Source organism: Gopherus flavomarginatus, chromosome 20, assembly GCF_025201925.1.
Source record: "Gopherus flavomarginatus isolate rGopFla2 chromosome 20, rGopFla2.mat.asm, whole genome shotgun sequence".
Taxonomy (NCBI): domain Eukaryota; kingdom Metazoa; phylum Chordata; order Testudines; family Testudinidae; genus Gopherus; species Gopherus flavomarginatus.
The window spans coordinates 17,021,453-17,048,477 of NC_066636.1; the positions used below are offsets into that span (position 1 = coordinate 17,021,453).

Here is a 27,025-nt window from a genome sequence, read left to right on the forward strand (position 1 = left end):
CAATCTATAGCTTGGAAGTTAAAGTCTCCCATAATCACACAATTCCCCGTATTTATTTCAGTAAAAACTTTAAAGAGGTCTCTATCCAGACCCTAATTGGATCCCGGTGGTCTGTAAACACAACCCAACCACTATATTGGGGAACCTTTAGAAGTTTTCTTTCCCACAGTGGTTTTGGTCCAAACAGACTCTGTCTTATCCATTTCATCACTTCTAACTTCTTTACAGTCTACCTCAACCTTAATACACAGTGCTACTCCTTTATTTGTCTTTTCTGAACAGCACATACCCTTCAATACCTACTATTCCACCAGGTTTCTCTTATCCCTAAAAATAAGATAAGATAAGAACGGCCGTACCGGGTCAGACCAAAGGTCCATCTAGCCCAGTATCTGTCTACTGACAGTGGCCAATGCCAAGTGCCCCAGAGGGAGTGAAGCTAACAGGCAATGATCAAGTGACCTCTCTCCTGCCATCCATCTCCATCCTCTGACAGACAGAGGCTAGGGACACCATTCCTTACCCAGCCTGGCTAATAGCCATTTATGGACTTAACCACCATGAATTTATCCAGTTCCCTTTTGAACACTGTTATAGTCCCAGCCTTCACAACCTCCTCAGGTAAGGAGTTCCACAAGTTGACTGTGCGCTGTGTGAAGAAGAACTTCCTTTTGTTTGTTTTAAACCTGCTACCTATTAATTTCATTTGGTGACCCCTAGTTCTTGTAGTATGGGAATAAGTAAATATCTTTTCCTTATCCACTTTCTCAACATCACTCATGGTTTTATATACCTCTATCATATCCCCCCTTAGTCTCCTCTTTTCCAAGATGAAGAGGCCTAGCCTCTTTAATCTTTCCTCCTATGGGACCATCTCCAAACCCCTAATCATTTTAGTTGCCCTTTTCTGAACCTTTTCTAGTGCTAGAATATCTTTTTTGAGGTGAGGAGACCACATCTGTACACAGTATTCGAGATGTGGGCGTACCATGGATTTATATAAGGGCAATAATATATTCTCAGTCTTATTCTCTATCCGCTTTTCAATGATTCCTAACATCTTGTTTGCTTTTTTGACCGCCTCTGCGCAGTGTGTGGACATCTTCAGAGAACTATCCACGATGACACCAAGATCTTTTTCCTTACTCATTGTAGCTAAATTAGCCCCCATCATATTGTATGTATAGTTGGGGTTATTTTTTCCAATGTGCATCACTTTACATTTATCCACATTAAATTTCATTTGCCATTTTGTTGCCCAATCAATCACTTAGTTTTGTGAGATCTTTTTGAAGTTCTTCACAATCTGCTTTGGTCTTAACTATCTTGAGTAGTTTAGTATCATCTGCAAACTTTGCCACCTCACTGTTTACCCCTTTCTCCAGATCATTTATGAATAAATTGAATAGGATTGGTCCTAGGACTGACCCTTGGGGAACACCACTAGTCACCCCTCTCCATTTTGAGAATTTACCATTAATTCCTACCCTTTGTTCCCTGTCTTTTAACCAGTTCTCAATCCATGAAATGACCTTCCCTTTTATCCCATGACAGCTTAATTTATGTAAGAGCCTTTGGTGAGGGACCTTGTCAAAGGTTTTCTGGAAATCTAAGTACACTATGTCCACTGGATCCCCCTTGTCCACATGTTTGCTGACCCCTTCAAAGAACTCTAATAGACTAGTAAGACATGATTTCCCTTTACAGAAACCATGTTGACTGTTGCTCAACAGTTTATGTTTTTCTATGTGTTGGACAATTTTATTCTTAACTATTGATTTGCCCGGTACCGATGTTAGACTTACAGGTCTGTAACTGCCGGGATCACCTCTAGAGCCCTTTTTAAATATTGGCATTACATTAGCTAACTTCCAGTCACTGGGTACCGAAGCAGATTTAAAGGACAGGTTACAAACCTTAGTTAATAGTTCCGCAACTTCACATTTGAGTTCTTTCAGAACTCTTGGGTGAATGCCATCGGGTCCCGGTGACTTGTTAATGTTGAGTTTATCAATTAATTCCAAAACCACCTCTAGTGACACTTCAATCTGTCACAGTTCCTCAGATTTGTCACCTACAAAAGCCAGTTCAGGTTCGGGAATCCCTCTAACATCCTCAGCTGTGAAGACTGAAGCAAAGAATCCATTTAGTTTCTCCACAATGACTTTATCGTCTTTAAGAGCTCCTTTTGTATTTCGATCATCAAGGGGGCCCCACTGGTTGTTTAGCAGGTTTCCTGCTTCTGATGTACTTAAACATTTTATTACCACCTTTGGAGTTTTTGGCTAGCTGTTCTTCAAACTCCTCTTTGGCTTTTCTTATTACACTCTTGCACTTAAGCTGGCAGTGTTTGTGCTCCTTTCTATTTGCCTCACTAGGATTTGACTTCCACTTTTTAAAGGAAGTCTTTTTATCTCTCACTGCTTCTTTTACATGGTTAAGCCAAGCCACGCCACGGTGGCTCTTTTTTAGTTCTTTTACTGCGTTTCTTAATTTGGGGTATACATTGAAGTTGGGCCTCTATTATGGTGTCTTTAAAAAGGGCCCATGCAACTTGCAGGGATTACACTTTAGTCACTGTACCTTTCAACTTTATTTAACTAACCCCCTCATTTTTGTATAGTTTCCCCTTTTGAAATTAAATGCCACAGTGTTGGGCTGTTGAGATGTTCTTCCCCCCACAAGGGTGTTGAATGTTATTGTATTATGGTCACTATTTCCAAGCGGTCCTGCTATTGGTAGTCCTGCACAGGTAGTTCCAGTTCCTCCGTTTTGTTACCAGGCTCCTTACATTGGTTTACAAACATCTTAGCTGTTGCTACCTGGTTTCGCCCACATTCCTCGCCTAATTGGGTACAGTCATTCCACTGCCAGTATCGCCTATCTGACTGGTATCAGCACTATCCCTCTTAATGTCCATTCTCCTACCCATGGCTGTTCCTTTCTTCATTGATACATCTTCTCTTACTTGATTTTCCTCCCTCTCAATGTTAAAATCAGGTGTGGAGGTTACATGAGCATCTCCCAACAGCCTCCCGAGTTCCTAGTTCAAAGCTCTTTTAATAAGCAGTGCCAATCTCCATCCCAGACATCTATTTCCCTCCCGATTCATGTGGAGTCCATCCCATGAGAACCATCCTCTGTCCATGAATGCCTCCCAGTGGTCAAACATCCCAGAGGCCTCCGCAGAGCCTAACTGCCTGAGCTATCTGTTGATCACCATAACAGTCCTCTCATTTAAATCTCACCCAGGTTCCAGTCTTACACTCACAAGGAATCACTAATCAAAGCTTTCCCTGCTTCAGGGCATGACACAGTTACCTTCACTTGCAGGTGCGTATTGTCCAGAAAGCAGTACGTATAGAACACAGCAGTCTATTCTCACAGGTGCTCACCGGAGTGAACCTTTCATCTCTAACTTACGCTCCCTGTGTTTGCTGACCAAATTTTGTACTGATTTCCAAGTCTACTACTTATTTTTAAAAGATACAGAGGGAACATAGCTACTAAGTATCTTAACCCAGTATATTCCAGGCTACCCACAGAGATCAGACTTGGGCAGCCATTTGGCTTGTCCACATTACAACCTGAAATCTCAGATGAAAGACTTAAGAATGCTCAACAATCGCAGAACTCTTCCTTATTTCCTCTTTGGATCGCTTGATAAATGAGCACAAACAATATCCTAAATGTATATGTATACATCTAGGAACAAAGAATGTAGGCCATATTTACAGGATAGAGGACTCTACCTTGAGAAGCAGTGACTTAAAAAGAGTTGAGGTCTTGGCGGATAATGAGCTGAACATTAGCTCCTAGTGCAACACTGGCCAAAAGACTTAATGAGATCCTAGGAGACAAACAGAGGAATCTCACGTAGGAGCAGAAAGGCTATTTTACCTCTGTATTTGACACTAGAATACTGTGCCTAGTTCTGGAGCCCACAACTCAAGACGAATGTTGAGCAACTGGATATGGTTCAGAGAAGAGCCATGAGAATGATTAAAGGATTATAAAACCTGTCTTGCATCCGACGAAGTGGGTATTCACCCACAAAAGCTCATGCTCCAATACGTCTGTTAGTCTATAAGGTGCTACAGGACTCTTTGCTGTCTTATATAGCTACAGACTCCAAGAACACAATCTATTTAGTTTAACAAAGAGAAGGTTAAGGGGTGACTTGATTATAGTTTATAAGTACCTATACGGGGAACAAATGTTTAATAATGGCTCTTCAGTCTAGCAGAGTAAGGTATAATACAATCCAATGCATGGCACCTGAAGACAGACAAATTCAGACTAGAAATATGGTAAGAGTAATTAACAACCGGCACAACTTACCAAGACTGTGGTGGGATTCTCCATCACAGACAGACCATTTTTAAATCAAGATGGGATGTATTTTCTAACAGATCTGCTCTAGGAATTATTTTGGGGAAGTTATATGACCTGTGTTAGGTTGGAGGTCAGATTAGCTCATCATAATGGTCCTTCTGGCCTTGGGATCTATGAATCATGCAGCAGTTGACTGAAACATAGTAAGATCACATGAGTCTGGGGTCAGTGGTGCACAGACTTTCCCAGTTGCGCCTCCCCGCCCCCCACCATTAACGGAATCTGTCTGTGCCCTCCCTCCCCCCAGCATTAATGCACAGCCAAGGCTTCCTCAGCAGTGGAGCTTTGGCTGAAAGCGGAACTGGGGATGGGGGATAGCAGGGGTTAAAGGCAGAGCCAGACTGAGGGTGGAGCTGGGCCTGTCGGCAGAGCAGGGCTGGAAGTATGACACTCCCTTCCCTGCTCCCCGTTGGGGCGCCGGCCTGGGCCCCACTGCATGCCCCCCCCTGAACATCCCTCCACACCCCACAGTTTGAGGACCACCGGTCTAGGCATTTGATTCCAGACAGCTTCAAACTTGTGTTAAAGGAGACTGGCAGGAAACTGCTGTTACACAAGATCAAAGTGTAATCACTGAGAATAGTTACTATCCTCTTATGCCAGTGAAAACAACCTGGAGACTGGATAAAAACTGATGAAAAATTTTTATTTTTAGAATTCAAATTAAATAAACTTAAATTATGACATCCTTTGTTAAGACCTAAACTTACTTTAATCTATAAAAATCATTTAAATTAAATAAAAATAATATTCAAGCAGCACATATACGCTGCCAAAGTCAAACCACTGAACTGGTGGAAATCACAGGCTCAGCATCTGGAAACCACAGGCTGAGTATCTGGAAACAGAGTTTGTTGACGTGCTAAAGCAGATTTGTCAGCAGCAGTCTCTTCTGCAGCTGCATAGACTATTTCCTTCATTTCAGTTTATCCAACCAGTTCAGTTCAATAGTTAGTTCTTTCAAAGTGAGAAACTGACTGAAAGTTTTAATTAAAAAAAAAAAAAAAAAAGTGTGTTGCCCTCTTCCAACCTATAAATAAAAATGAGGAGAGAGAGGATATGGTCTACTATTTCTAAAATATTGCAGGATAGGATGACCAAAAACCAATCAGTTTGATTCACTAAATATAAATATTTCCTTTGTTTAATAAATCAGTTTTAAATGGTAAATGCTTTGATATGTTTTTTTCTTATGTATGCAGCACATTTAAAATAATTTTATTCAACCAATAAATTTAAAAATGCTGGTTTTGTGCCTTTTTAATTCCATTCCAAATTTCCATCCAAATGCAGCTCAACAATCATCGGTAAAAAAAGTTAATCTAGTAAGTAAGAAATGCTTCACTGTTTTGTAACAATAAAAAACAGAAATTAAGACTCTGAATAAGTTTATGTTAAGCTATATAACTGCTTAAATAAATGTGTATAGATACAGTGTTGCGCTGGTGAACAAAAAAGTAAAATTTATACCAAGCATTGAGAATCTTTAGGAAAAAGGAGTTTAAAAAGTACAAATGCAAAATTAGGTTGAAACTGATTATTTAAATCAATCCACCATGCAACAGGACATGGAGATGAAGATTAAAATAGAAATGCTGTTTGTACAAATGTAAAAGGTTGAGAACTTATGTGCAAATTCAGGAGAGAGACAGAGATCATCAGTTTAGATTTAAAAATAAAAAAAGAATCACGCTTCACTGAATTTTTACCTACTATTGTTCCAACACCAGAAACCCCTGTACACCTCAAAAAAAGGTCAGGAAAAAAATCCTTTTTGTTCTCAGCATTTTTTGCACACTCAATTTCCCAGTTACCACTTATTTGCTTGGATTTGTCACACAAGAGGGAAGAGAAAAGCATTTAATGAAAATATGAAAGTCAGAAAACTGGCCAGGGAGTTCTGGGACACAGGAATTACCTGAAACTAATGAAATCATCATTAAAAAAAAAGAGAAAGTTATCCGGGTGTCTTCAGGGAATCTCAAAGCAATATTAATTCAGTCACAAATACTGTTAATTTATGCACCATATAGATCTAATATGGTTAACACTGCTGTGGGAAGTAACTCTGAGAATTGAAGCAGACTGAAATTCAAACTTTCCTTTTCCCCTTTAATGTTGTTGGTCAAAACCCAAACAGGGGAAGGATCAAAGAAATATAAATTGAGTGTGGCTGCACATTCAAGTCACTGGAGCCTTTATGTCAGGGCTTAAAAGTCTGCCAGTCACTCATTAGCTAGAAGATGATGCATGAGGAAATGAGGAGGGACCCATCCCCGAAGAAGTTCCAGGATGATGCGTGGATGAAAAGCCCAGCCCTATCCCAGCTGCTCACAACGATTCCTACCATGTTGCTGACTATGGACCCAGCTAGCGGGTTCTATCACGAGCCGCTGGCTAACAGGTCTCAACATTTGAAGGCCACCCCATGCTGGAGGAAAGATGCTTGCCCTCCTATCAAAGCCCCTCCTGACTTAAAGGAACAGTGGATTCCAGATGCTACAATGAAGGAAGACTTAAAACACGTATTATTGATAAAAAGCTGAATTCTCTTACTTTCTTTAGAGGCTTTCTATGGCTCTGTCCTTCAGCACAGCAATGTCTGAGCACCTCACAAACACAAAGAAGTTTATCGGCACACCACCACGACCAGGATGAAAAACCTTATTCCCACTGTCCAGATGGGGAACTGATGCACAGATTAAGCGACCAGCCCAACGTCAATGTCTGTGACTGCCCGGATGAGAACCCAGATGTCCAAGTTCCAGTCCAGTGCCTTGATCACAGTCATCCCTTCCTCTCAAAGGTGCAGTAAACTTAGCTCTTCTGTTCACTTTCCAGGTAAATGCAAATCTACCTTTTATCTGTGTAACAATTATGCTGTTAGAACGCTACATGGCAAAATACCAATTAAAAAGAATATAGTGTTGACACTCTGCTCATCTATTTTAGACAACTCTTTGATTCACTTCCAGGTTTACCATGCATTATTGAGGACATGAAACTATTACACTGACGACTACTTCCAACATTTTATTGTTGAGAAAAATCAAGAGTTGGCATGTACATTCCTCCCAACCTCTCTCTTCTCTCAGGGTTTGTCGTCACTGCAACTGTTAGCTTGCTAGCTTATCTCAAGTGAGGGCAGCCACACTGTGAAACACAAACTACACAGAATGACTGGATTAGCAGCTGAGCAGCTGTAACTCAAGTCACTGCATCCCCAGCTCTAGCTTCAGCAGCACTCCAGCTCCAACTCTCAACCCTGATAGGGCACCTAGCTTGAGGTTAAAGGACCACTTAACTCAAGCAAGACATTTGTGGGCAGGAGTTGGGTGAGAAGCAACGCTTAAGTTATATCTTGAGCTACCAATGCTGTGAAGACAAGTCAATGAACTGAGAGCAAATGGGAGTCCTTCTCAGAGAAAGGTAATATACTCTGATTTATAGTGGATACCTTTAAATTGTCAATATTTACCTACAGTTTCCAGATACGTAAGACAACACCATAGTATGATAACTGGAATGCCACCAATTTTTAATGTTAACCCTTGCCGAAACACTATGGAAGGAGGAGGGTTCTTTAGGTTGCTACAAGTTGACACAGCTAAAAGTAATCAGATAAAATTAAGAGACTAATATAGAGAGCAGTAAGAGCTATGGAGAACCTAGGCATCAGGTTCTAGGAGTTTTCATGGGGATGAATAGCTATTCTGATTCACTGTAGTTACCAGACCAGACGGGTCTCCTTAGCTCCAGATCAAGAGTATCAAAGTTTAAAGTCTCTAAGGCAGATGAGAAGGGGAGCATGAGATGTCCTGCTAGGAGAAAGCCTGGGAACAGCCAGCTCAACATGCAGTTTGGGCTGTAGTTACTAACTTGACACCTCCCCCACCTATTTTTGGTCCTCTTTTCCCTCCACCTGTGTATCATTTCTATGTCTGCCTATATTGCTGCTCACAGCTTTCCCAAACAGTAACATGAAATGCCACTGGTGTCCATAGTGCTGTGAACAACAGTGAAAACTGATAAGAGACTCATCAATTTCATGGTGATTTAGGAAGGCCAAGAGCAGCTGACTCAGCCAGAATTGCCTTGATTTACATTTGCAACCATCAGGGCTAGTTTTGTTTTGTTTATTTATAAAAAAATCAAAAGTTTAAATTCTGCAAAAATTGATGAAAATCTTTCCTTGTTATATGTGAAAGTTTTCTTCTGACACGTGGATCTCTCAGCTCCTGTTTAATCTGGATCAAAGTTTCTGAGGCACAGCATTGGAATCCTGGCATGCTCTAAGGCAGTATACAGCCAGTGGATGCATGGCATTGATCCAGGAAGGTTTGGAAGCTGGAGAATTGGTACAGGGTTGTGGTGTGGCCAAGATCCCACAGGTTAATTTGCTCAGATCTGGAAGGGAGAATCGCTGTACCTGGGTGGTTATTGAAATGTTCAATACATCCCACATTCTAATAAATCTCTCAGACCAGTGCTTTGCAGAACGCTGAGTGTGCAGAGCACACAATGTATGAAAGCAGATCATGGGACAGGGCAGGGGAGAAAGCAGAAGGGTCATTAACCTCTTCTGAATAAAGTTTTTGTGGGATGAAGGAAAGATTGAGAAACAGTCCTACCCCTCCTCTCTCACCAACTATCTGTGACACTGGAAGAAGCCAAGTGTGTTTTGAAGCCTCACTCCCGGAGAGATACACCCCTGCACCCTAGTCTATTTCAAAGTTAACCCTGATTTACTTACAATGTGCACGTTTCCAGGGGCTCAGCAAAGGGAGGGTATAACCAGGACATGTATTAACATTTCAAAATGTTTCCCTCCCCCAGTGTAGTGACTATCAAGTCATCATCATACACAGCAGGTACACAGTGCACTGGAGGTTGTAACACCCAGTTTTGAATTGAGTGCAAGAGAAGTGAAAACAAATTGAATCAAGAAAATTCCTAAGCATGTGCCTGCAATTCCTATCCTCACCTTACACACAAGCATCAAAACCAACTGAATGTATTCCATTTTTCTCAGAAGACTTTCACAACTAGGCCAGCACCAAGGCAGAGACGTCAGTTTAAAAAGGAATCTTTTCCCACAAACTTCTGTAAATAAATGAATATGGTAGTTTCATTTTGCTTTGTTTTAAATAGATGATCCTGGAACCCATGACTGCATGACAAATATGCAGCCCTAACTCTATCCAAGTACTAACATTTTGTGGTTTGTTTTGTAGGAGTAACAAAGCATTAGCAACAGGAGACCACACTACAGCTCTCTATTACAGAAATAGAGCTATCTGCTATTAGACCATGCTGCATGTGAGAACTACAGCCAGACTCTACCATACTTCAGGATTTCTTTGCCTCTCAAGTGTGTCAATTTGTACCTTCAGGGTGGCAGGACCCGTCACTGAAATCCTGCATGGTATTGCTATTAGTAAGCGAAGAAATGGAGGAAAGGCAGGCATCTCCATCTCAGCTCCTCCACATTCCTTGTCTGAGCATCTCACACCTGTACACCAATCCCCTCTAAATCTCAATGTCCTGTATCATCCCCATTACGCTTTTAGGCTCATGGGGACCAATGGGGATTCCTTTCAGAACACTTTACTACTGCTGATGCTCATTGACCTGACCAACTTCATAATACAGTAGACCCTCACTTCGGGAATGGAAGTTGTTTGTAACTCTGATCAAAACATTATGGTCGTGCTTTCAAAAGTTGACAACTGAATATTGACTTTATATAGCTTTGAAACTTTACTAAGCAGAAGAAAAAATGCTGCTTTTAACCATCTCAATTTAAATGAAACAAGCACAGAAAGTTCTCTTACCTTTTCAAATTTTTTTTTAAACTTTCCCTTCTTATTTTTTAATACCTTATGTTTAACACAATACTGTACTGTATTTGCTTTCATTTTGGTCTCTGCTGCTGCATGATTGCATACTTTTGATTCCAAACGAGGTATGTGGTTGACTGGTCAGTTCAGAACTCTGCTGTTCGTAACTCTGAGGTTCTACTGTACAGCCTTGCCCCTGCCTTCTGATGGGACAGGTTATCTTAACAGCCCTCGGAACCCAACCCGGTTGTCCCACGCAGCAGCACAGACCGTTGCCCATATTGTTACTGGATAACCACAGACAAGCTTTTATCATCTCACTTCTCAGCAACACAAAGCAGAAGCCAACAGATTTCTAAAGCTCTCAGAAGAGCATTAAGAGCAGCCAAGGGGACAGATCAGATGACTTACCGGCCCTTCTCCTCTTCAGCGTGACATAGGGCAACAGGTCATGGCGCGTGATAATCCTTAGCAGCTGTAGCACCTGGCGGAAGTTGGTCTCATCACAGCGGCCCTGCCTTTCTAGTGCCAGCAGGAAGTCCCGGCCACTGCGGATCATCCCCCTCTCGTAGTCATCAATCACATCCACAAAGAGAAAGGACAACACACGTACATCCCGGTGGGTCAGGTGAGTGCCCACAATGTCAAACATGCGGTGCAAACTATAGAGTCCATGCTCCCTGTCCCCCGTCTCCTCCGGCCAGGCTTGCGCTCGACTCCGTTTCAAGGTGTCCATCCTGCACGATGGCCAATCCCACCACGTGCCACCCAATTCCAGAGGATTGGGGGGCTGTTCCCAGCACTGCAACCCTGAAAGATAAAGAGGGCCAACAGGCTGTAATCAAGAACTTTGCTGGTTTGTTCCCTAATTACTCTTAGCAAGATACTTAAATGAAAATTGTTGTCTGAATTCCCGCATCAGGAGCAGTCTGTACTCAGATCCTCCTTATGCAAAGTCATAATACTCATACTAACTCATATATAGCTTTTCACCTAAGAGTCCCTATGGTGGTCAGTCAGGATTATATTTCCCCTCACATCTGGAAAGTGGGGTTACTTAAGCTCAGTGTGTTTTCAAAGGTCAGACAAGACTGTGTTAGAGCTGGAAATAGAAACCAGGAGTCCTGATCACCAGCCCTGTATCCGATCTCCTCTGCCAACTCCTCCTACTATAAAGATGCTGGAAATCACTCCATCTTGCTGTTCACTAGAGATCAGTCTACTGGCCTTCAAGACATAATGCAAAACACAGTGTTTAACCAGCTTTTTACTGGGTATTTACAAAGGTGGGGGGAGTGGGAAGAGAAGAGAAGCTTTCCATGAGGTATCTAGTCAGTATCTACTGACACTGCTCCCATGGTATCTGAATGACCAGCATGAACATATCTAAGGACCAATATAAAGTGCTATATCATATCATATTTCATTTAAGGATCTTAAAGTACTTTAAACATTAATTAATTCACAGTTTCCCTTCTAAGGAAGGTGCAGTCTCTCTTTTTACAGAGGAATACTCTGGCACACAGAGGGATTAAGAGATTTGACTTAACATCCAATGGTTAAGTGGCAAATCTAGAAAGAGAACCCAGGAGCCCTGACAACACCTAGTTCCCCACTCTATACTAGCACAGCCGAAGCATTTCATTTATGGAGCTTAAGGTGGTTTCACTTTTCCTCCTCCCACTCATACCACGTTGTTCAATTCTCACCCTGCTTGGTAGTTTGTCATCCTGCCACCTGTACAACATGTGTAAGACTTAATTTAAGAGAGAGAGAGACAGTGCAAAACATATGGCACAGACTCTATCCAACTCTTCAAAGGTTGGAATATAATAATTGCATGCCGGTCTTTCATCTGTCATCCGGCCGCCCCACCTGGAGTGCCCTCCTGTGACAGGCTGTGGCATGACAGGCACACCTGCCTCAGCTTCCCTCCTTCAGAGCCCCCAGAGACAATGCAAAGACTCTTAGTTCCCATAGCCCTTGTACATTTCATCTATTACAAGAGAAACACACACACACCCCTGGGCACATAAGTCACAACACCACAGTCTAGATAAAGCATCAAATACAGCTTCAGCAGCTCTCAGCACACCCCAGCTCCCTAGCATCTCCTACCACACCCCGGTTCTGTCAGTTCTCTCTTGTCCTTGTACCAGAACAGCCACCATAATCCTTCCAACTGGAGAACACTCCTGTTCTTCCCAGTGGGAACCCCTACAACCTCATTACTGGGGTGCCTTCTTGGCAGGGAAGCATCCCTCATTCCTCTGGGTCCAGTTCTCTGGCCCTGTGAGGAAGCCCCTCCACTACTACCCTGCTTCCAGCCCTTCCCCCACCCCCACCTTAGAGCCAGCAAGCAACTCTCTATGGTGCTCCTTCAGTTCTGGCTCTCTGGCTTGGGGATGCCAGCCAGCAAACCCCTCTTGCTGCTCTCCCTGCCTTCAGCCTTTCCCCAGGAAATACCTCCTGCTTCCTATCAGGACTCCTCCAGTCCCCTGGCAGCTCTCACCTACCCTCCTGACTGAACCAGTCTGCTCTGACTCACGGGGACTCCCCCTTCCTAATCCTGAACAGCTGCAGGTACTGCCCAGCCCTCTTAATTGGCCAATGGGAGCACCTGTCCTGGCACAGGGGAGCTGACCCTACTTCATTTACAGGGACCAGACTTCCTGTGACACCATCTTTAACTATTATGGTCCCAAATACCTTCTGGCAAGCATACATACAAACTACAATGCCTGACGTGGTTAGTGCAGAACACAGAAAGGAATCCAAGCAAGTAATCAAGTGAACAGTTAGCTTTTTCCATCCCAGCAACGACCCCTGCATCTAGCAGTAGTGCATCCAGCTACCGAGCTAAAGCAGAGTCTGCTTAATGGCCCTATTCAAGGCCTATGAGCAGGGTTTTTATGATAAAGGCCATCAAATATATAAAATCATTGAGCGCAGCCATTGGTATCACAATGAAACAGCAAGCCCAATACATCAAGTATTAGGCAAGAACCAGTTCAGGTACTAAGCAGGCCCAAACCTGTTTCACTTTTAAATGAGATGGGAACAGGTCAAGTCAGACTGGCTTTCATGACCCCTCCTTGCTTCAGTGAATCTCTAGACTAGTCTATATTACCCATAAACCATTGTTATACACACTCACCTGCTATAAAACTGCCCCAAAAGGCTGGAAACTACTGGCCTAGCAGTCAAAAACCTGGCATGCTAGACACCTAAATCTGATGCCCAGACATTACTCCTACGGTGACAGGGGCTGTCAGCGTAGAGCAGCTGATTTGGTAGGTGTCTGCATTTTAATGTTCTCATACCAATAGCTGATTAAAAGTGGCATTGACTTGTTCAGCAAGGGAGTCATATCAAGCCCTCAATCTGGGGGCAGGTGGGGAGAGAAGAGGGAAATCTCAGAGCTTTGAGAACATGAACCCTCTCCGCCTACACATGCTCTGAAAGTGATGAAAGGAGAGGATACCTGGACATTAACATAGCTAAGGAAAGTTGCCCATGGCAGATTGTTCAGCATTAAGAGATCTTGTAAAGACAGGCCCTATCAATATTTAAGTACATTAATGGGACTGAATTTAATCATATTTTAAATAGATTCCCTTATTGATATTAAAACTCCACCTTAGATTATTAAAACTGAGAATCTTTTAAAAACTCTGTTTCCTGGTCCTCCTTTCTGCAGTTTTTTTTTTCCCATTTCTCTCATCTTAACCCAGTTATGGTTTTGTTTAGAATCAGCTTCACTTCCAGGTTCTCACTACAAGGGAAGGTTTGTTTTGGGGGGGGAAAAAAGAAAAAAAAGCAACAGATTTAAAAACACACCACAAATGTAAGTTTTAGGACAATTTTGAGTTGAAAAGTTCTCACAGGCCAAGACAGCCGTAGCTGTGAATTTCTGAACTCGTACTTTGAAGAATAAACGTACTATTCCCTTTACATAGCTGTTACACCTAACACCAAGTTTGCATATCATCAGCATGGATATTTATAGGCAAGGTAGGCTGCTCGGGGTAGGCAGAGAACGCTTTGCATGCCCTATTTTGGGTCACACACAGTGCAATCTCTGCCCCCCTGATGAGAGGCATCTATAAGATTTAGTTTTGCCTACCTCCTTTCAGAGATCGTTGTCCTCCATAGTTGCTAAGCTACATGGGAAAAAAAAACTGCATATGTCTGAATTGTTTTAATAGACTGCACTAGACTGGAAGCAGGCACTGCACAGCACAAAGCAGACTGTGGGAACACAATGCTGTAAGAAACTGACGGGGAAACATTTTAAAGACATTAAAAAGGCTTTTATCAAAGGCTTCTAGTTTTTGGAGTTTATTAAATTAATTGGTGGGGGAGGGTTACTAATTTTTTAGTTCCCTGTAGCTGTCCAAAAATCAGTGAGTTTCAGGGATCTCTCTTTGTATATACGTGTAGTCCTGTTTCAAACAGCACTATGTTACAAGAGGTAACAGTAGAGTCTAAGACCAATTCATGTGGAACACCTTAGTGCACTTTAGAAATCACATCCCCACAGTCCGCATTACTGCTCTTAGATATAAGCCAAAGAGCGGAACATCACATATATAAACAAACTGCACTAGGAAAAAGATGAAGCCAACATGAGGGGTGGCTCCAGACACCAGCGCACCAAGCACATGCCTGGGGCGGCAAGCCGCGGGGGGCGGTCCGACGGTTGCCGTGAAGGTGGCAGTCAGGCTGCCTTCGGCGGCATGCCTGAGGGAGGTCCGCTGGTCCCGCGGCTTCGGCAGCAATTCGGCGGCAGGTACACTGAAGGCGCGGGACTGGCAGACCTCCCCTCCCGCAAGCATGCCGCGAATCCGCATTAACTTACCAGTGGATCTCCCGCAGGTATGCCGCCAAAAGCTGCCTGCCTGCCATGCTTGGGGCAGCAAAATACATAGAGCTGCCCCTGGTCAACACGAATTCAGTAACCATTTCTGGTGTTTAGTGGATAAATACTGCACTTGCGTGTATGTGGAGGGAGGGGTGTTTTATTGGTTAAAATCTAAAATAAGAAGCCCTACTTATATCTTTTGAAATACAGCTTCTCCTGAAGGAGCTGTGCTTTTACAAGGTACACACTGGACTTAGCTGTAGCAACTGTTAAAAGTAAAGATCAAATAATAGTCTCAACCAAGGGAGTATATATAGGTTGCCAATTAAAATCTTAGAAAAAAGACCTCCTCCTCACCCCCTCTCCGCCTTCTTCCACCTCCTGCTCCTGTCTCTCAGGGCCCACCTCCAGCAAGAAAATAACCATGCTGAAGCACAGTTGCGTAACAGTGGGGGACTGATAGCTTTATACGCTTTAACTATCAACATTTTGTACCACAGAGCAGCCCCTCTGACTTTTCATGCTGTCTGGGAATTAATCTCTTCCAGGGCTGCTATGGAATCCTCACGCTCCAATTAAAAGTGCACGTGTGCATGCACACACACACACTTAACTTACTTTTCAAATAAAGTTAGTGTAACTCATTTCTGCACTTCAACTGTAGAGACTTCCATTTCTCCCATCAAGGTCAGTAACACCCTTACCATCAGAAATGTCTATACAGATGTCCTCACTGCACAATTAACTCCAGAAATCAGCACCCAGGGTCTAGTCAGAGTGTGAGCAACCAAAACCCTGCTCAAGTCACTGCACCCTCACTGGTGCTGAACTCACCCACGTGTCAGGTTTCAGAGTGGTAGCCATGTTAGTCTGCTTCAGCAAAAACATGGAGGAGTCCTTGCCACACCTTAGGGTACGTCTACACTATGGGATTATTCCGATTTTACATGAACTGGTTTTATAAAACAGATTGTATAAAGTCGAGTGCATGCGGCCACACTAAGCACATTAATTCGGCGGTGTGCGTCCATGGTCCGAGGCTAGCGTCGATTTCCGGAGCGTTGCACTGTGGGTAGCTATCCCATAGTTCCCGCAGTCTCCCCTGCCCCTCAGAATTCTGGGTTGAGAGCCCAGTGGCTGATGGGGCAAAAAACATTGTCGCGGGTGGTTCTGGGTAAATGTCGTAAGTCATTCCTTCCTCCGGGAAAGTAACGGCAGACAATTATTTCGCACCCTTTATCCCTGGATTGCCCTGGCAGACGCCATAGCACAGCAACCATGGAGCCCATTTAGCTTTTTTTTTTTTTTTTTACAGTCACTGTATGTGTGCTGGATGCCGCGGACAGAAGCGATACTCCAGCGCTACACAGCAGCATTCATTTGCTTTTGCATGATAGCAGAGATGGTTACCAGTCGTTCTGTACTATCTGCTGCCAGTGTAATTTGGCAATGAGATGACAGTTATCTGTCCTTCTGTGCTGTCTGCTGCTATCATGGATGCCCCTGGCTGAGATCAGCCAGGGGCGCAAAAGCAAAACTGGGAATGACTCCCCGAGTCAATCTCTCCTTTATAGTTTCTAAAAATAGAGTCAGTCCTGCCTAGAATATGGGGCAAATGTACTAGAGAAGCAGTGTATCAGAGAGCACAGCTGCTCTGTGTCAGATCCTGCAGAAATGATGAGCTACATGCCATTCACGGGGGGTGCCCCTGCAACAACCCCACGTGTTGCTTCCCTTCTCCCCCAACCTTCCTGGGTTACCGTGGCAGTGTCCCCCCCCATTTGTGTCATGAAGTAATAAAGAATGCAGGAATAAGAAACACTGAGCTTTTAGTGACATAAAATGAGGGGGAGGCAGCCTCCCAGTGCTATGATAGTCCAGGCAGGATATTAAGCAGTGTGGGGGAGAGGAGCCCAGCATCCCACTGCTATGATAGTCCAGGCAGTACAGAATCTTTTCTTTTCACATGAAAGGGAGGGGGCTGATTGAAGCTCAGCCCCTAGTTGCTATGATGAAGACGGTTACCAGCCATTCTGTACCATCTACTGGGAATGACCGGGAGTCATTCCTATTTTCACTCAGGTGCCCCCGGCCAGCCTCACCTGAAGCCAGCCAGGAGCACTCACGGGGTTGATAAGAAGGACGGTTACCAGTCCTACTGCACCCTCTGCCACCCGGGAGGGGAGAGGAGCGGATACTTCTCTTCACTGCTGCAGCATCGCATCTACCAGCAGCATTCAGTAGACATAGGGTGACATTGAAAGAAGTCAAGAAATGATTTCTTTCCCTTTTCTTTCACGTGGCGGGAGAGGGGGGGGGGGGAGTAAATTGACAAGCTATTCCCTGAACCACGCCGGACAATGTGTTTGAACCTACAGGCATTGGGAGCTCAGCCAAGAATGCAAATACTTTTCGGAGACTGCTGGGGACTGAGGGATAGCTGGAGTCCTCAGTACCCCCTCCCTCCCTCCCTCCCTGAGCGTCCATTTGAGTCTCTGGCTTCCCGTTACGCTTGTCACAGCACTGTGTAGCCTGTAGATTTTTTTTTCCAAATGCTTTGACATTTCATCTTCTGTAACGGAGCTTTGATAGAACAGATTTGTCTCCCCATACAGCAATCAGATTCAGTATCTCCTGTATGGTCCATGCTGGAGCTCTTTTTGGATTTGGGACTGCATTGCCACCCATGCTGATCAGAGCTCCACACTGGGCAAACAGGAAATGAAAATCAAAATTTCGCGGGGCTTTTCCTGTTTACCTGGCCACTGCATCCGAGCTGAAATTGCTGTCCAGAGCGGTCACAGTGGTGCACTGTGGGATACCGCCCGGAGGCCAATACCGTCGATTTGCGGCCACATTAACCCTAATCCGATATGGTAATACCGATTTTAGCGCTACTCCTCTCGTCAGGGAGGAGTACAGAAATCGATTTAAAGAGCCTCGTAGTGTGGACGGGTACAGCGTTAAATCGGTTTAACGCTGCTAAAATCAGTTTAAACGCGTAGTGTAGACCAGGCCTTAGAGATTAACAAATGTTTTTGAGCATAAGCTTTCGTGGGCTAAAACCCAGTTCATCAGATGTATGAAGTGAAAAATACAGGAGCAGGTATAAATATGTGAAAGGATGGGGGTTGCTTTACCAAGTGTGAGGTCAGTCTAATGAGATAAATCAATTAACAGCAGGATACTAAGGGAGGAAAAATAACTTTTGAAGTGGCCCATTACAGACAGTTGACAAGATGGTGTGAGTAACATTAGGGGGAAATTAGTATTGGGGAAATTAAGTTAAGGTTTTGTAATGACCCAACCACTCCCGGTCTTTATTCAGGCCTAATCTACCAGTATCCAGTTTGCAAATTAATTCCAGTTCTGCAGCTTCACGTTGGAGTCTGTTTTTGAAGTTTTTGGTTGAAGAATTGCCACTTTTAGGTCTGTTATTGAGTGACCAGAGAAGGCTGAAGGGTTCTCCTACTGTTTTTTGAATGTTATGATTCCTGATGTCAGATGTGTCCATTTATTCTTTTGCGTAGCGACTGTCCGGTTTGGCCAATGTACATGGCAGAGGGGCATTGCTGGCACATGATAGCATATATCACATTGGTACATGTGCAGGTGAACGAGCCCTGAACGGTGTGGCTGATGTAGTTAGGTCCTATGATGGTGTCCCTTGAATAGATATGTGGACAGAGTTGGCACCGGAGTTTGTTGCAGAGTTTGGTTCCTGGGTTGGTGTTTTCATTGTGTGCCATGTAGTTGCTGGTGAGTATTTGCTTCAGGTTGGGGGGCTGTCTGTAGGCAAGGACTGGCCTGTCTCCCAAGGTCTGTGAGACTGAGGGATCGTCGTTCAGGATAGGTTGTAGATCCTTGATGATGCACTGGAGAGGTTTTAGTTGGGGGCTGTAGGTGATGGCTAGTGACATTCTGTTACTTTCTTTGTTGGGCCTGTCTTGTCGTAGGTGACTTCTTGGTACCCTTATGGCTCTGTCAATCTGTCTCTTCACTTCACCAGGTGAGTACTGCAGTTTTAAGAACGCTTGATAAGAGACTGTGTATGTGTTTGTCTGAGGAATCGGAGCAAATACGGTTGTATCTTAGAGCTTGGCTATAGACAAGTGTGTGTCACTAGGACTTCGAGGGGCCTATCCTGTGGTTCTTTGTGCTGCAATAAACTGAGCCACTATATTCTCCCAGTGAACATGTCTGTCCTCCTGGGCACACAGAGGGAAACTGTGGAAAAGCACTGGAGGTCTGTCACGCTCCAGTGCTTTAGCTTGCGTCCTCACTGCAAGGCAGGCAAGTTATCAGCCCAATTGAAAGCAGCACACAAGTCTAACCTACACTTCCAGCCAGCCCAAGTTGTGAAAGCACTAAGCACACATGAGAAGGTGGGGGGGGAAGAGAGACAGGAGGGGGGTTAGGGACAACACTCAAGTAAGAGCCTGAATTAGCTCTGCAAGGAAGACATATCCTAAATCAAGAGAGGTGTGTCTGAGGTTGTGACTGAATGTAAAAGCAAGCAGTAAAAAAGCCATGGGAAAGAGACCTCTCCCAAATGAGCGGTGGGCTGAAGAGTGCCAGCATTTTAAAAGAGAACCAGAAACGATGAAACTTCAAGAGATGTTCAATTTGCCAGCTTGGGCAGATCCAGTAGCTTCATTTAATCAAACTGCTTTTGTTTCCTTCGAAGAATGCCAGCCCTTTATTGTCTGTGTCCAAGATTTCCTCCTGTTCTTTCCTGTGACATGTCAAACCAAGGTCCTGAGCAGTCCTTTCACAAGAGTCCGGCTGTTAACTATGGAGCCTCCCTAACTTGGCCTTGTGGTTTCAACCCAGACACAGCAACATTTTGCCTGGGAGAGCAGGCCTAGAGACATCCAACTAATTTAGAGAATGGGAAAGAGCAGTGGAGGCAGAGAAAACTGCAGAACCCTGGAGCCTCTCCTCCATCCACTGCAACCTGTTCCCCTGACGGCAGGCAGGTGGCCGCACTGCAGCTGGCCATTGAAGCAGCTCACACACAGGGCTGCAGGCAGCAGCTGACCTGATCATGCTGCCCTTCCATCCCCCAATCTCTAGTCCTGTGGCACCTGAGTAAGAAAACAAGGTCCAAACCCAAAGAGTCAGTAGACGATCACGCTGAGTAGCACATAGACATTTAGAGAATGGAGGCAATGGAGACAACTAGCAAAAAAAAAGAGGGAAAGAACATGGACAGAACAGGAAATTAATCATGGCATGGTAAAAAAAGGGGATATAGAAAGAGGGCACCCATCTACCAACTCACAGAACGGGAGGGCTTCAACAAAATAAGGCTGGGCACTGCAAAGGTGCGTTATTTTGAGAGGTAACATGGCCTGATGGAGTGAGCCTGGATGGAGAGACAGGAATCTTTTTAGTCCTATTTCTGGCTCCATCAGTGACTCATGTCTGGCCTTGGGCAAGTGACTGAGGATGACAATATTGACCTACTTCACAGTCTGCTGTGAGGCTTAATGAATGTTTGTGCAGTGCTTTGAAGATATAAGAGCTCTAAGTGCTAAGCCTCATTCACTTCCTGCTCTGAAGTGCTGTGTGCTGTTGATGCAGGATGCTGAAGTGCACTCACGTTCCACCCCAGAAATGGGTGCATTTCAGCAGTAGGCAAAGTAATCTCTAAATACTTCTTCCATAACTCACAGGACACCATGAAGTTTAACTAGCTACGGCAAAGTGCTTTGAGATCCTCGGGTAGAAGGTGCTATAACAGTGTGAAATATTAAGACTGCAATGGATAGTGATTTTTTTTAAATTTCTGTAATAAAAATGGCGAAAAACATTTTTCAAAATAAGCAATCAACGTTATATTTAGAAGCTAACAATGTATTCCAGCCTTTAGGCCTGGACTACACAGATTTTATACTTGGGTAACCATTTTGGTTAGAGGTCTGATTATTTTTAATCAAAATAGTTATAGCACTACACCCCCTAGTGTGGACACAGTTATATCAATATAAAAGTACTTTATACCAGTATTACTTCTTCCCCTTTCCACACAGGGATTGCTATATGGGTATAAGCACCTTTATACCAATACAATCACATCCAGTGAGGAAGGCTGTACTGCTTTAGTTTAAGAACTACTTAACGTACATTCACTAACGTAAACAGCCTTTCCACATGCTGGATGTGGTATAAAGTTTTCTTTCTGCTGCATTCAGGCAAGCTAGCCTTTTGCTTGTTTTGTGACAACTTCTCTTCGTGACCAAGTGGCTTAACTATAGTAGTTCCCTCTCTCCTGCATGCAGCTAGTGCAGAAGGCAGAAGTGCCCAGCTGGCAGGAGCTGGGATCATATCGCCCCCATCTTTGGCTGTCTATGAAATGATAGCAAGCAGCAGGGATCCACACACACTCACTTCACGGCCTTGGGCATGTCACTTAGGATCTAATCCCAACCCAACTGAAGCTGATGGAGTTGCTCCACCGACTTCAGTGGGTGCAGGCTCATAATCTAAGACTCAGTTTCCTCCAGCTACAAAAAGGGGAGAATGATATTTGCCTTCCTCAGTCATGCGTCTTGGTGTTTGTGAGTTGCTTTGAGATAACACCAAATTAATGCCAAGAATCATTCAGCTGAATCCATTAGTTAGACTATGCCTGGAAGCTTACACAGTAACACTTTCCTCTTCCTTCCCACACTCCACCAGTGGCAGCAATTAACACAAAAAAGACTAGAGTGGCGACACTAATCATTTTAGATACAGGAACAGCCCATGCAACCAAAGGTCTATCCTAAAGCACCTGTTGCATATAAATTTGCACTCCTCAGCCCTCCACCCACTCAGATCAGTTAAAAGGGCACTATCAAGGAAAACTTACCTTTCATGTTTTAGAAACAGATTTTAAAAAAAAAAAAACACAGTCTAGTTTGCTTTTCCCCATTTATGCTGTTTGTTTATTATCGGCACTTCAGTTTCATTTTGTTTCTACTCAAGTTTCACTTTCTGGTTCCCATGCTCTAGGCCTGATGCGGAATCTGGGAATCCAACACTGCAGGGCAAGGTCTGAATGCCAAATACACATATGCATACACACAATTCGTTTAAATAAGTATTTTTGTTTTCAGGAGTCATTTCTAGGGACATTAGGATTTATAAAACCTACACTTGAGGTATAAACTAAATTAACACAACCCCTTACTCTAGAATTCTAAGGTGTGTGTGTACATTATATATATATAGTACCAAACACCTGGAAAATGAAGTGCAAAGTTCAAAAAATAAGCATAAGGCAATTCTATGCTGTACACTCTGGACAGAAACGAGAATTTGGCACAAAAACTCCAGTCTCTTCAAATCCCAGCAGGCAGCTTCTCATTGCTGCAATACCCTAGAATGGCATTTAAGTTTGTTGTATTCAGGCTTCTTTAATCAGGGGCTTCCATTGTGTACAGGATAGAAGGCACTCCACTTCTCCTCCAACTCCACTCTCCTCCAATTTCAAAGTTACCCAACCAGGAAAACCCAACCTGTTTTGCTGTAAAGTAGCATTAAAAAAAAAAAAAATAAAGACTAGAATCCTTTGATCTTTTAGAGTTGCTCTGGGATTGAAGGTGTGGGTGTATGGATGGGAAAGAGAATCTCTCACTGACAGAGGAGAAAAACCAAACCCTGTCTACAGGACAGTTCTTAATGTGAGTTTGCAACAAGCAAGTGGCATGATGGGGGCGGAGACTGGGTCCAGCTCTCTAGTTGGTGTAAACTGGAATAGTTTCCTGCCAATATAAACCAGGTGAAGATCTGCTCCATTGTTCGTGTCCACACCCCACATGACTAAAGGGACACTGTCAACTGGAGAGGCAGCCAGGTTCAAAAATTTAATTACAAAGCAGTTAATGTCTTATACCTGTCCCAACTCAGCCAATTTTAGAATTAAACATGTTTCTCTCTCTCCTGCTGTTGCGTGAAAGATCCACGCAAACAGGGGAAGCAGACTATAAACACTGCTGTAAAATACATGACGAAAACAGCGAGGCGTTCTTCTCTTTTACTCAGTGATCTTCGGTGTTTTATTACTTGTAACAAAACTGGGTAAAAATTGCATACAGAAGGGTGATTTTAAGTTGATGGTATCCCTTTAATATGCTGTTGGAATGCTTGGCTGTTTTCCTGTAACCAGTTCATAGCACTTATTTTGCAGTGTACACAAGACCACTGGCAGTGAGCATGTACGACTGGTTTGGCTGTTCCCCCTTCCTCCCAGCTCTTCATGCTGTAGGAGCACATTGTCCACAGGCTGCTGACACTCTGTGCACAGATCCTCTGGGCACTCTATCCCTCCCAGGCACTAGACAGCTGCCCAGGTTCTCCCAGAATGCACTGACACAAACACACACAGGTGTGCGTACTTGCAAGCATCTATCTGAGCCACATGGCTATATTCTCAAAGAAAGCGGATCTACAGGTACAACTCAACTGTGTTCGTTGTAACTGAGTAAGACAAGCCTGTTATGGCATGGCTACAAAGACAACACTGCACCTGCACACTCGGTATAAAGTACCTGATCACTCTAGCATTACAGCCTGGCTAACTATTACTGAGTTTAATAGCCAGTACACAAACATTTATCCCCACACACATATCTATTCAAATGAAGGAGTTTTGGGGGGTTTGTTATTTGTTTTGTTTCACACTACTCAGAAAGATATAGGTACAATAAGTTTAATTTTAACAGCAAAAAAAAAAAAATCTACTTAAGTCCCATATGTTCTACAACAGATCAACTCAAAAAGTATTGGGATACAAGATTGTGTTCTCAAAATACTCAATTTTTATTTTAAGACAATGGCCAAAATTTTATTCCATGGAGTAACAGATCTTTATGCATAACAATTGCACGCACACAATATATTAAAAGCTATACAAGTGCAAACCTTAGGTTGAGATCTTGCACAAAACTCAGAAAATGCAAGGTTAATGTTCCAAAGTCAACCCTTCACTCTACCTCTTGCCGAATAAATTGTATTTTTTAAGTCTTGTTTTCATAATTCAAGGATTTACTAGTAACACATAAAAAATATATTTAAAAGGGCCACCATCAGCTTTGAAATCTAATCAAAGTTTAAACAGTTTCAGCTTCTCCACCAGTCCTGAGTCACCCCTGCCAATTCTTGTTTTACAATCCCACTTAACCAGTTTTAAAACAAAAACAAAAATAGCAGCTTTCTCCATCTATTGTAGAGTCACAAAACCAGAGGAAGCCCCCTATACAGGGGAAATACTTCAACTGACACTAGATAATATACAACTGACACTAGATAATATACAAACCCCCCTCACACAGCCCTCCCTTTTAGTAATGGCAATCTTAGGTCTCAATCCTTCAGATTTATGCACGTTTTACTTTATACATTGCAAACAGTTCCACTAATCTTCAGTGAAACTACTCCCAGTACATGAGGTTAAGCAAGTGGTAAAGTCTTTGCGGGATCAGGACTAAACCCTAATTCTGCAAAAACTTAGGCATGTGAATAGTCCTGTTGAAGTCATATGTCCAAATAGATACTCACATACTTAAGGTTTTGCCAAACTGTTTTGCCCTTACATATTACTTGAAACAAGAAAACAGGAAAAAAAAAGTCAAACCCCTGTTTGAAAATCTGATTAAGTTGACAGTGTCTTTTTAAAAAAGAGATGCCCTTTCTCTTTTAAATTCAATTAACTATATGAGTACAAAATTCTGGAGGGACAGAAGCAATTATTTATTCTTACAATACTAAAAATGCCTCTTTCCTTGAGGATTCTTTTTTTCTTTAAGTTCCCAGACCATCACAACCACCATAAGCTCCTAATTCTTTACTCAGAGGGACCAATACCATATTATTTGTTTGTATCTAAGTTCCATAAGCTTCAGCACCAAGAATCCTCCTTCTCTTGATTCCATATTAAAAATCAGCAGGTCTTTCCAGTGCGCCGCTTGAAAGCTGATTTATGCATGGGAAATGACACCCTTATTTGTCTGGGTTTGTGAGCACTGACCAGTGACCCAATTTGTGTGTCTCTGGTCCCTTTCCATCCAGCATCACTGAGAGCCAGTACAAATAAAGACACTGTACAGTTAGCATTCCCAGTCTTTCTAAAGCAAAACTTTGGGTGGGTGGGGGGTGTGGAGGAGGGGCTAACTTCAGGCCTTCTATGTAGATCAAAATGCAAGAAAAAAATAGCATAGCTTGTCTTTAAAAAAATAGATCACACTAGAGCCTTAGAGTGTCTATATACAACATATTTAGGCTTGACAAAATCTGATTCTTTTTGTAATTTTGACAATTAATGTTTTTTATTTGTAAGGCTTGACAACTTTTATTTGCAAGAATTTTTCATTTTTAATATTTTTTGTTTTTGCTGTAGCAGGAAATAAAGGGGTGGGGGGTTGGATTGGATTAGTGCAGCATGGACAGCAGGGCTGCAGAGAGCTCTCAGTGCTGACAGCAGGGCCAGAGACACCCAGGCACAGGAAAGGCTGTGGAGCAGTGACCCCAGGCCAGGCTCATGAAGAGAAGGACAAGCTCCCAGCCACTGGAGAGACCATCCTACTGCTGAATATGCCCCAAACTCCCAGCCATGAGTGAGTGAGCTGCCAGAGCCAAGACAGGGGACTGCAGAGAGCTCCCTGCATAGCCCCAGACCAGGGACACCAGATCTCTACAGGCCTGAGGTGTTGTGGAAGCCATGCTTGCTAGCTGTTTCTGATGGATTTTTTTTCATCTATTTTTGTGTGTCAGGTGAAATTGACATTTACCAACAACTAATTATTTAAACTGAATCCTGCAAAGCTTAAACATATTTAACACATGGCTCCTAACTTTGCATGTGGCATAATGTTTCAACCCTGCACGTGAGACAAACAACAACATGATTGTCAGGCCTGCAATCAGATTCTTGGGCGGTTCTTCTGCTGCATAGACTGGAATACTTAAATGCACGTATAACAAGGTTAATTCCCAGGCTTCTGAGCACCAGATACCCCAATGTGGACTACATTATCTGAAAGACACCCACAATCCTCAACCTATGGCATCAAGGGAGGGAAGATGGGAGAACTGCCTGATTTTTGCCAGAATGCAAACAAATGTAACTGTGAAGCATGGTACATATGGACAAGCAAATACAACTGACACAAAAATTCAATAAAGAACCGGACATGTATATAGATAACAAGATCAGGCACATGAGATAGGATTATTTTTAAATATCAGGGGTATAAACACTCTTGCTTCAGGGCATAAGCCAATCACTAATGGGAGTTTCAAAGAAATCTGTATTATTCCACAATTGTCTACTATGGAGTTTCTTGCACCTTCCTCTGCAACTGGTATTCATCACTGCTGAGACAGGATCCTGGACCGCAGGAACCACTGATCTGATACACTATGGAGATTTCTGTGTGTTGGCAGAAATGCTACTGAGTTTTTAGTATGTGTGTTACATAGCTAACAGCTGAAACTGTATTACCGGGGTTCTAAACTGTATTGCAGACAAGATATGGGCATTTGACATCACCAAGCCCTGCTCAGCGACTAGTTATTAAAAAGCCTGTTGCACTTGTGCTATACACCTGCCAAATACTGTTACAGGTTTTCTAGTACAGCTGGAAACATTTACCAGGTCATGAGTGTGTCAGTAACCTGTTATAGTCAACCTGGCTCAATCTGTAGCATAGACAGGGGTTAGAGAAGGGCTCTTCAAGAAGGAACTAGTATAGTCAAAGTTTTTAAACATGGTTTACACTGTTAGACAAACTGATTGTAAACCTGTTGGGGTGACCCATGTTTTAAATTAGTCCTTTCAACAGTTCTTCTTCAGTGCAAAGACGGCTTTCAATATGACAAGCCCATTCCATGGTTGACTCCAATGCCAAATAGCTTAGAATATTGTCTACACTGTAACGAC

The 27,025-nt window shown here is 43.2% G+C and overlaps 1 protein-coding gene across 7 annotated transcripts in view; it reads right to left on the bottom strand.

The window, feature by feature from the left end:
• DEDD (death effector domain containing) overlaps positions 1–27,025 on the bottom strand; it is a 43,403-nt gene that overhangs the window by 12,771 nt on the left and 3,607 nt on the right. For all 7 annotated transcript variants that reach the window (XM_050929924.1, XM_050929923.1, XM_050929921.1 and 4 more), the window contains one exon: positions 10,647–11,045. In XM_050929924.1, the coding sequence (XP_050785881.1) occupies positions 10,647–10,971 (325 nt within the window). In that variant the 5' untranslated portion in view covers positions 10,972–11,045. The remainder of the gene's footprint in view (positions 1–10,646; positions 11,046–27,025) is intronic.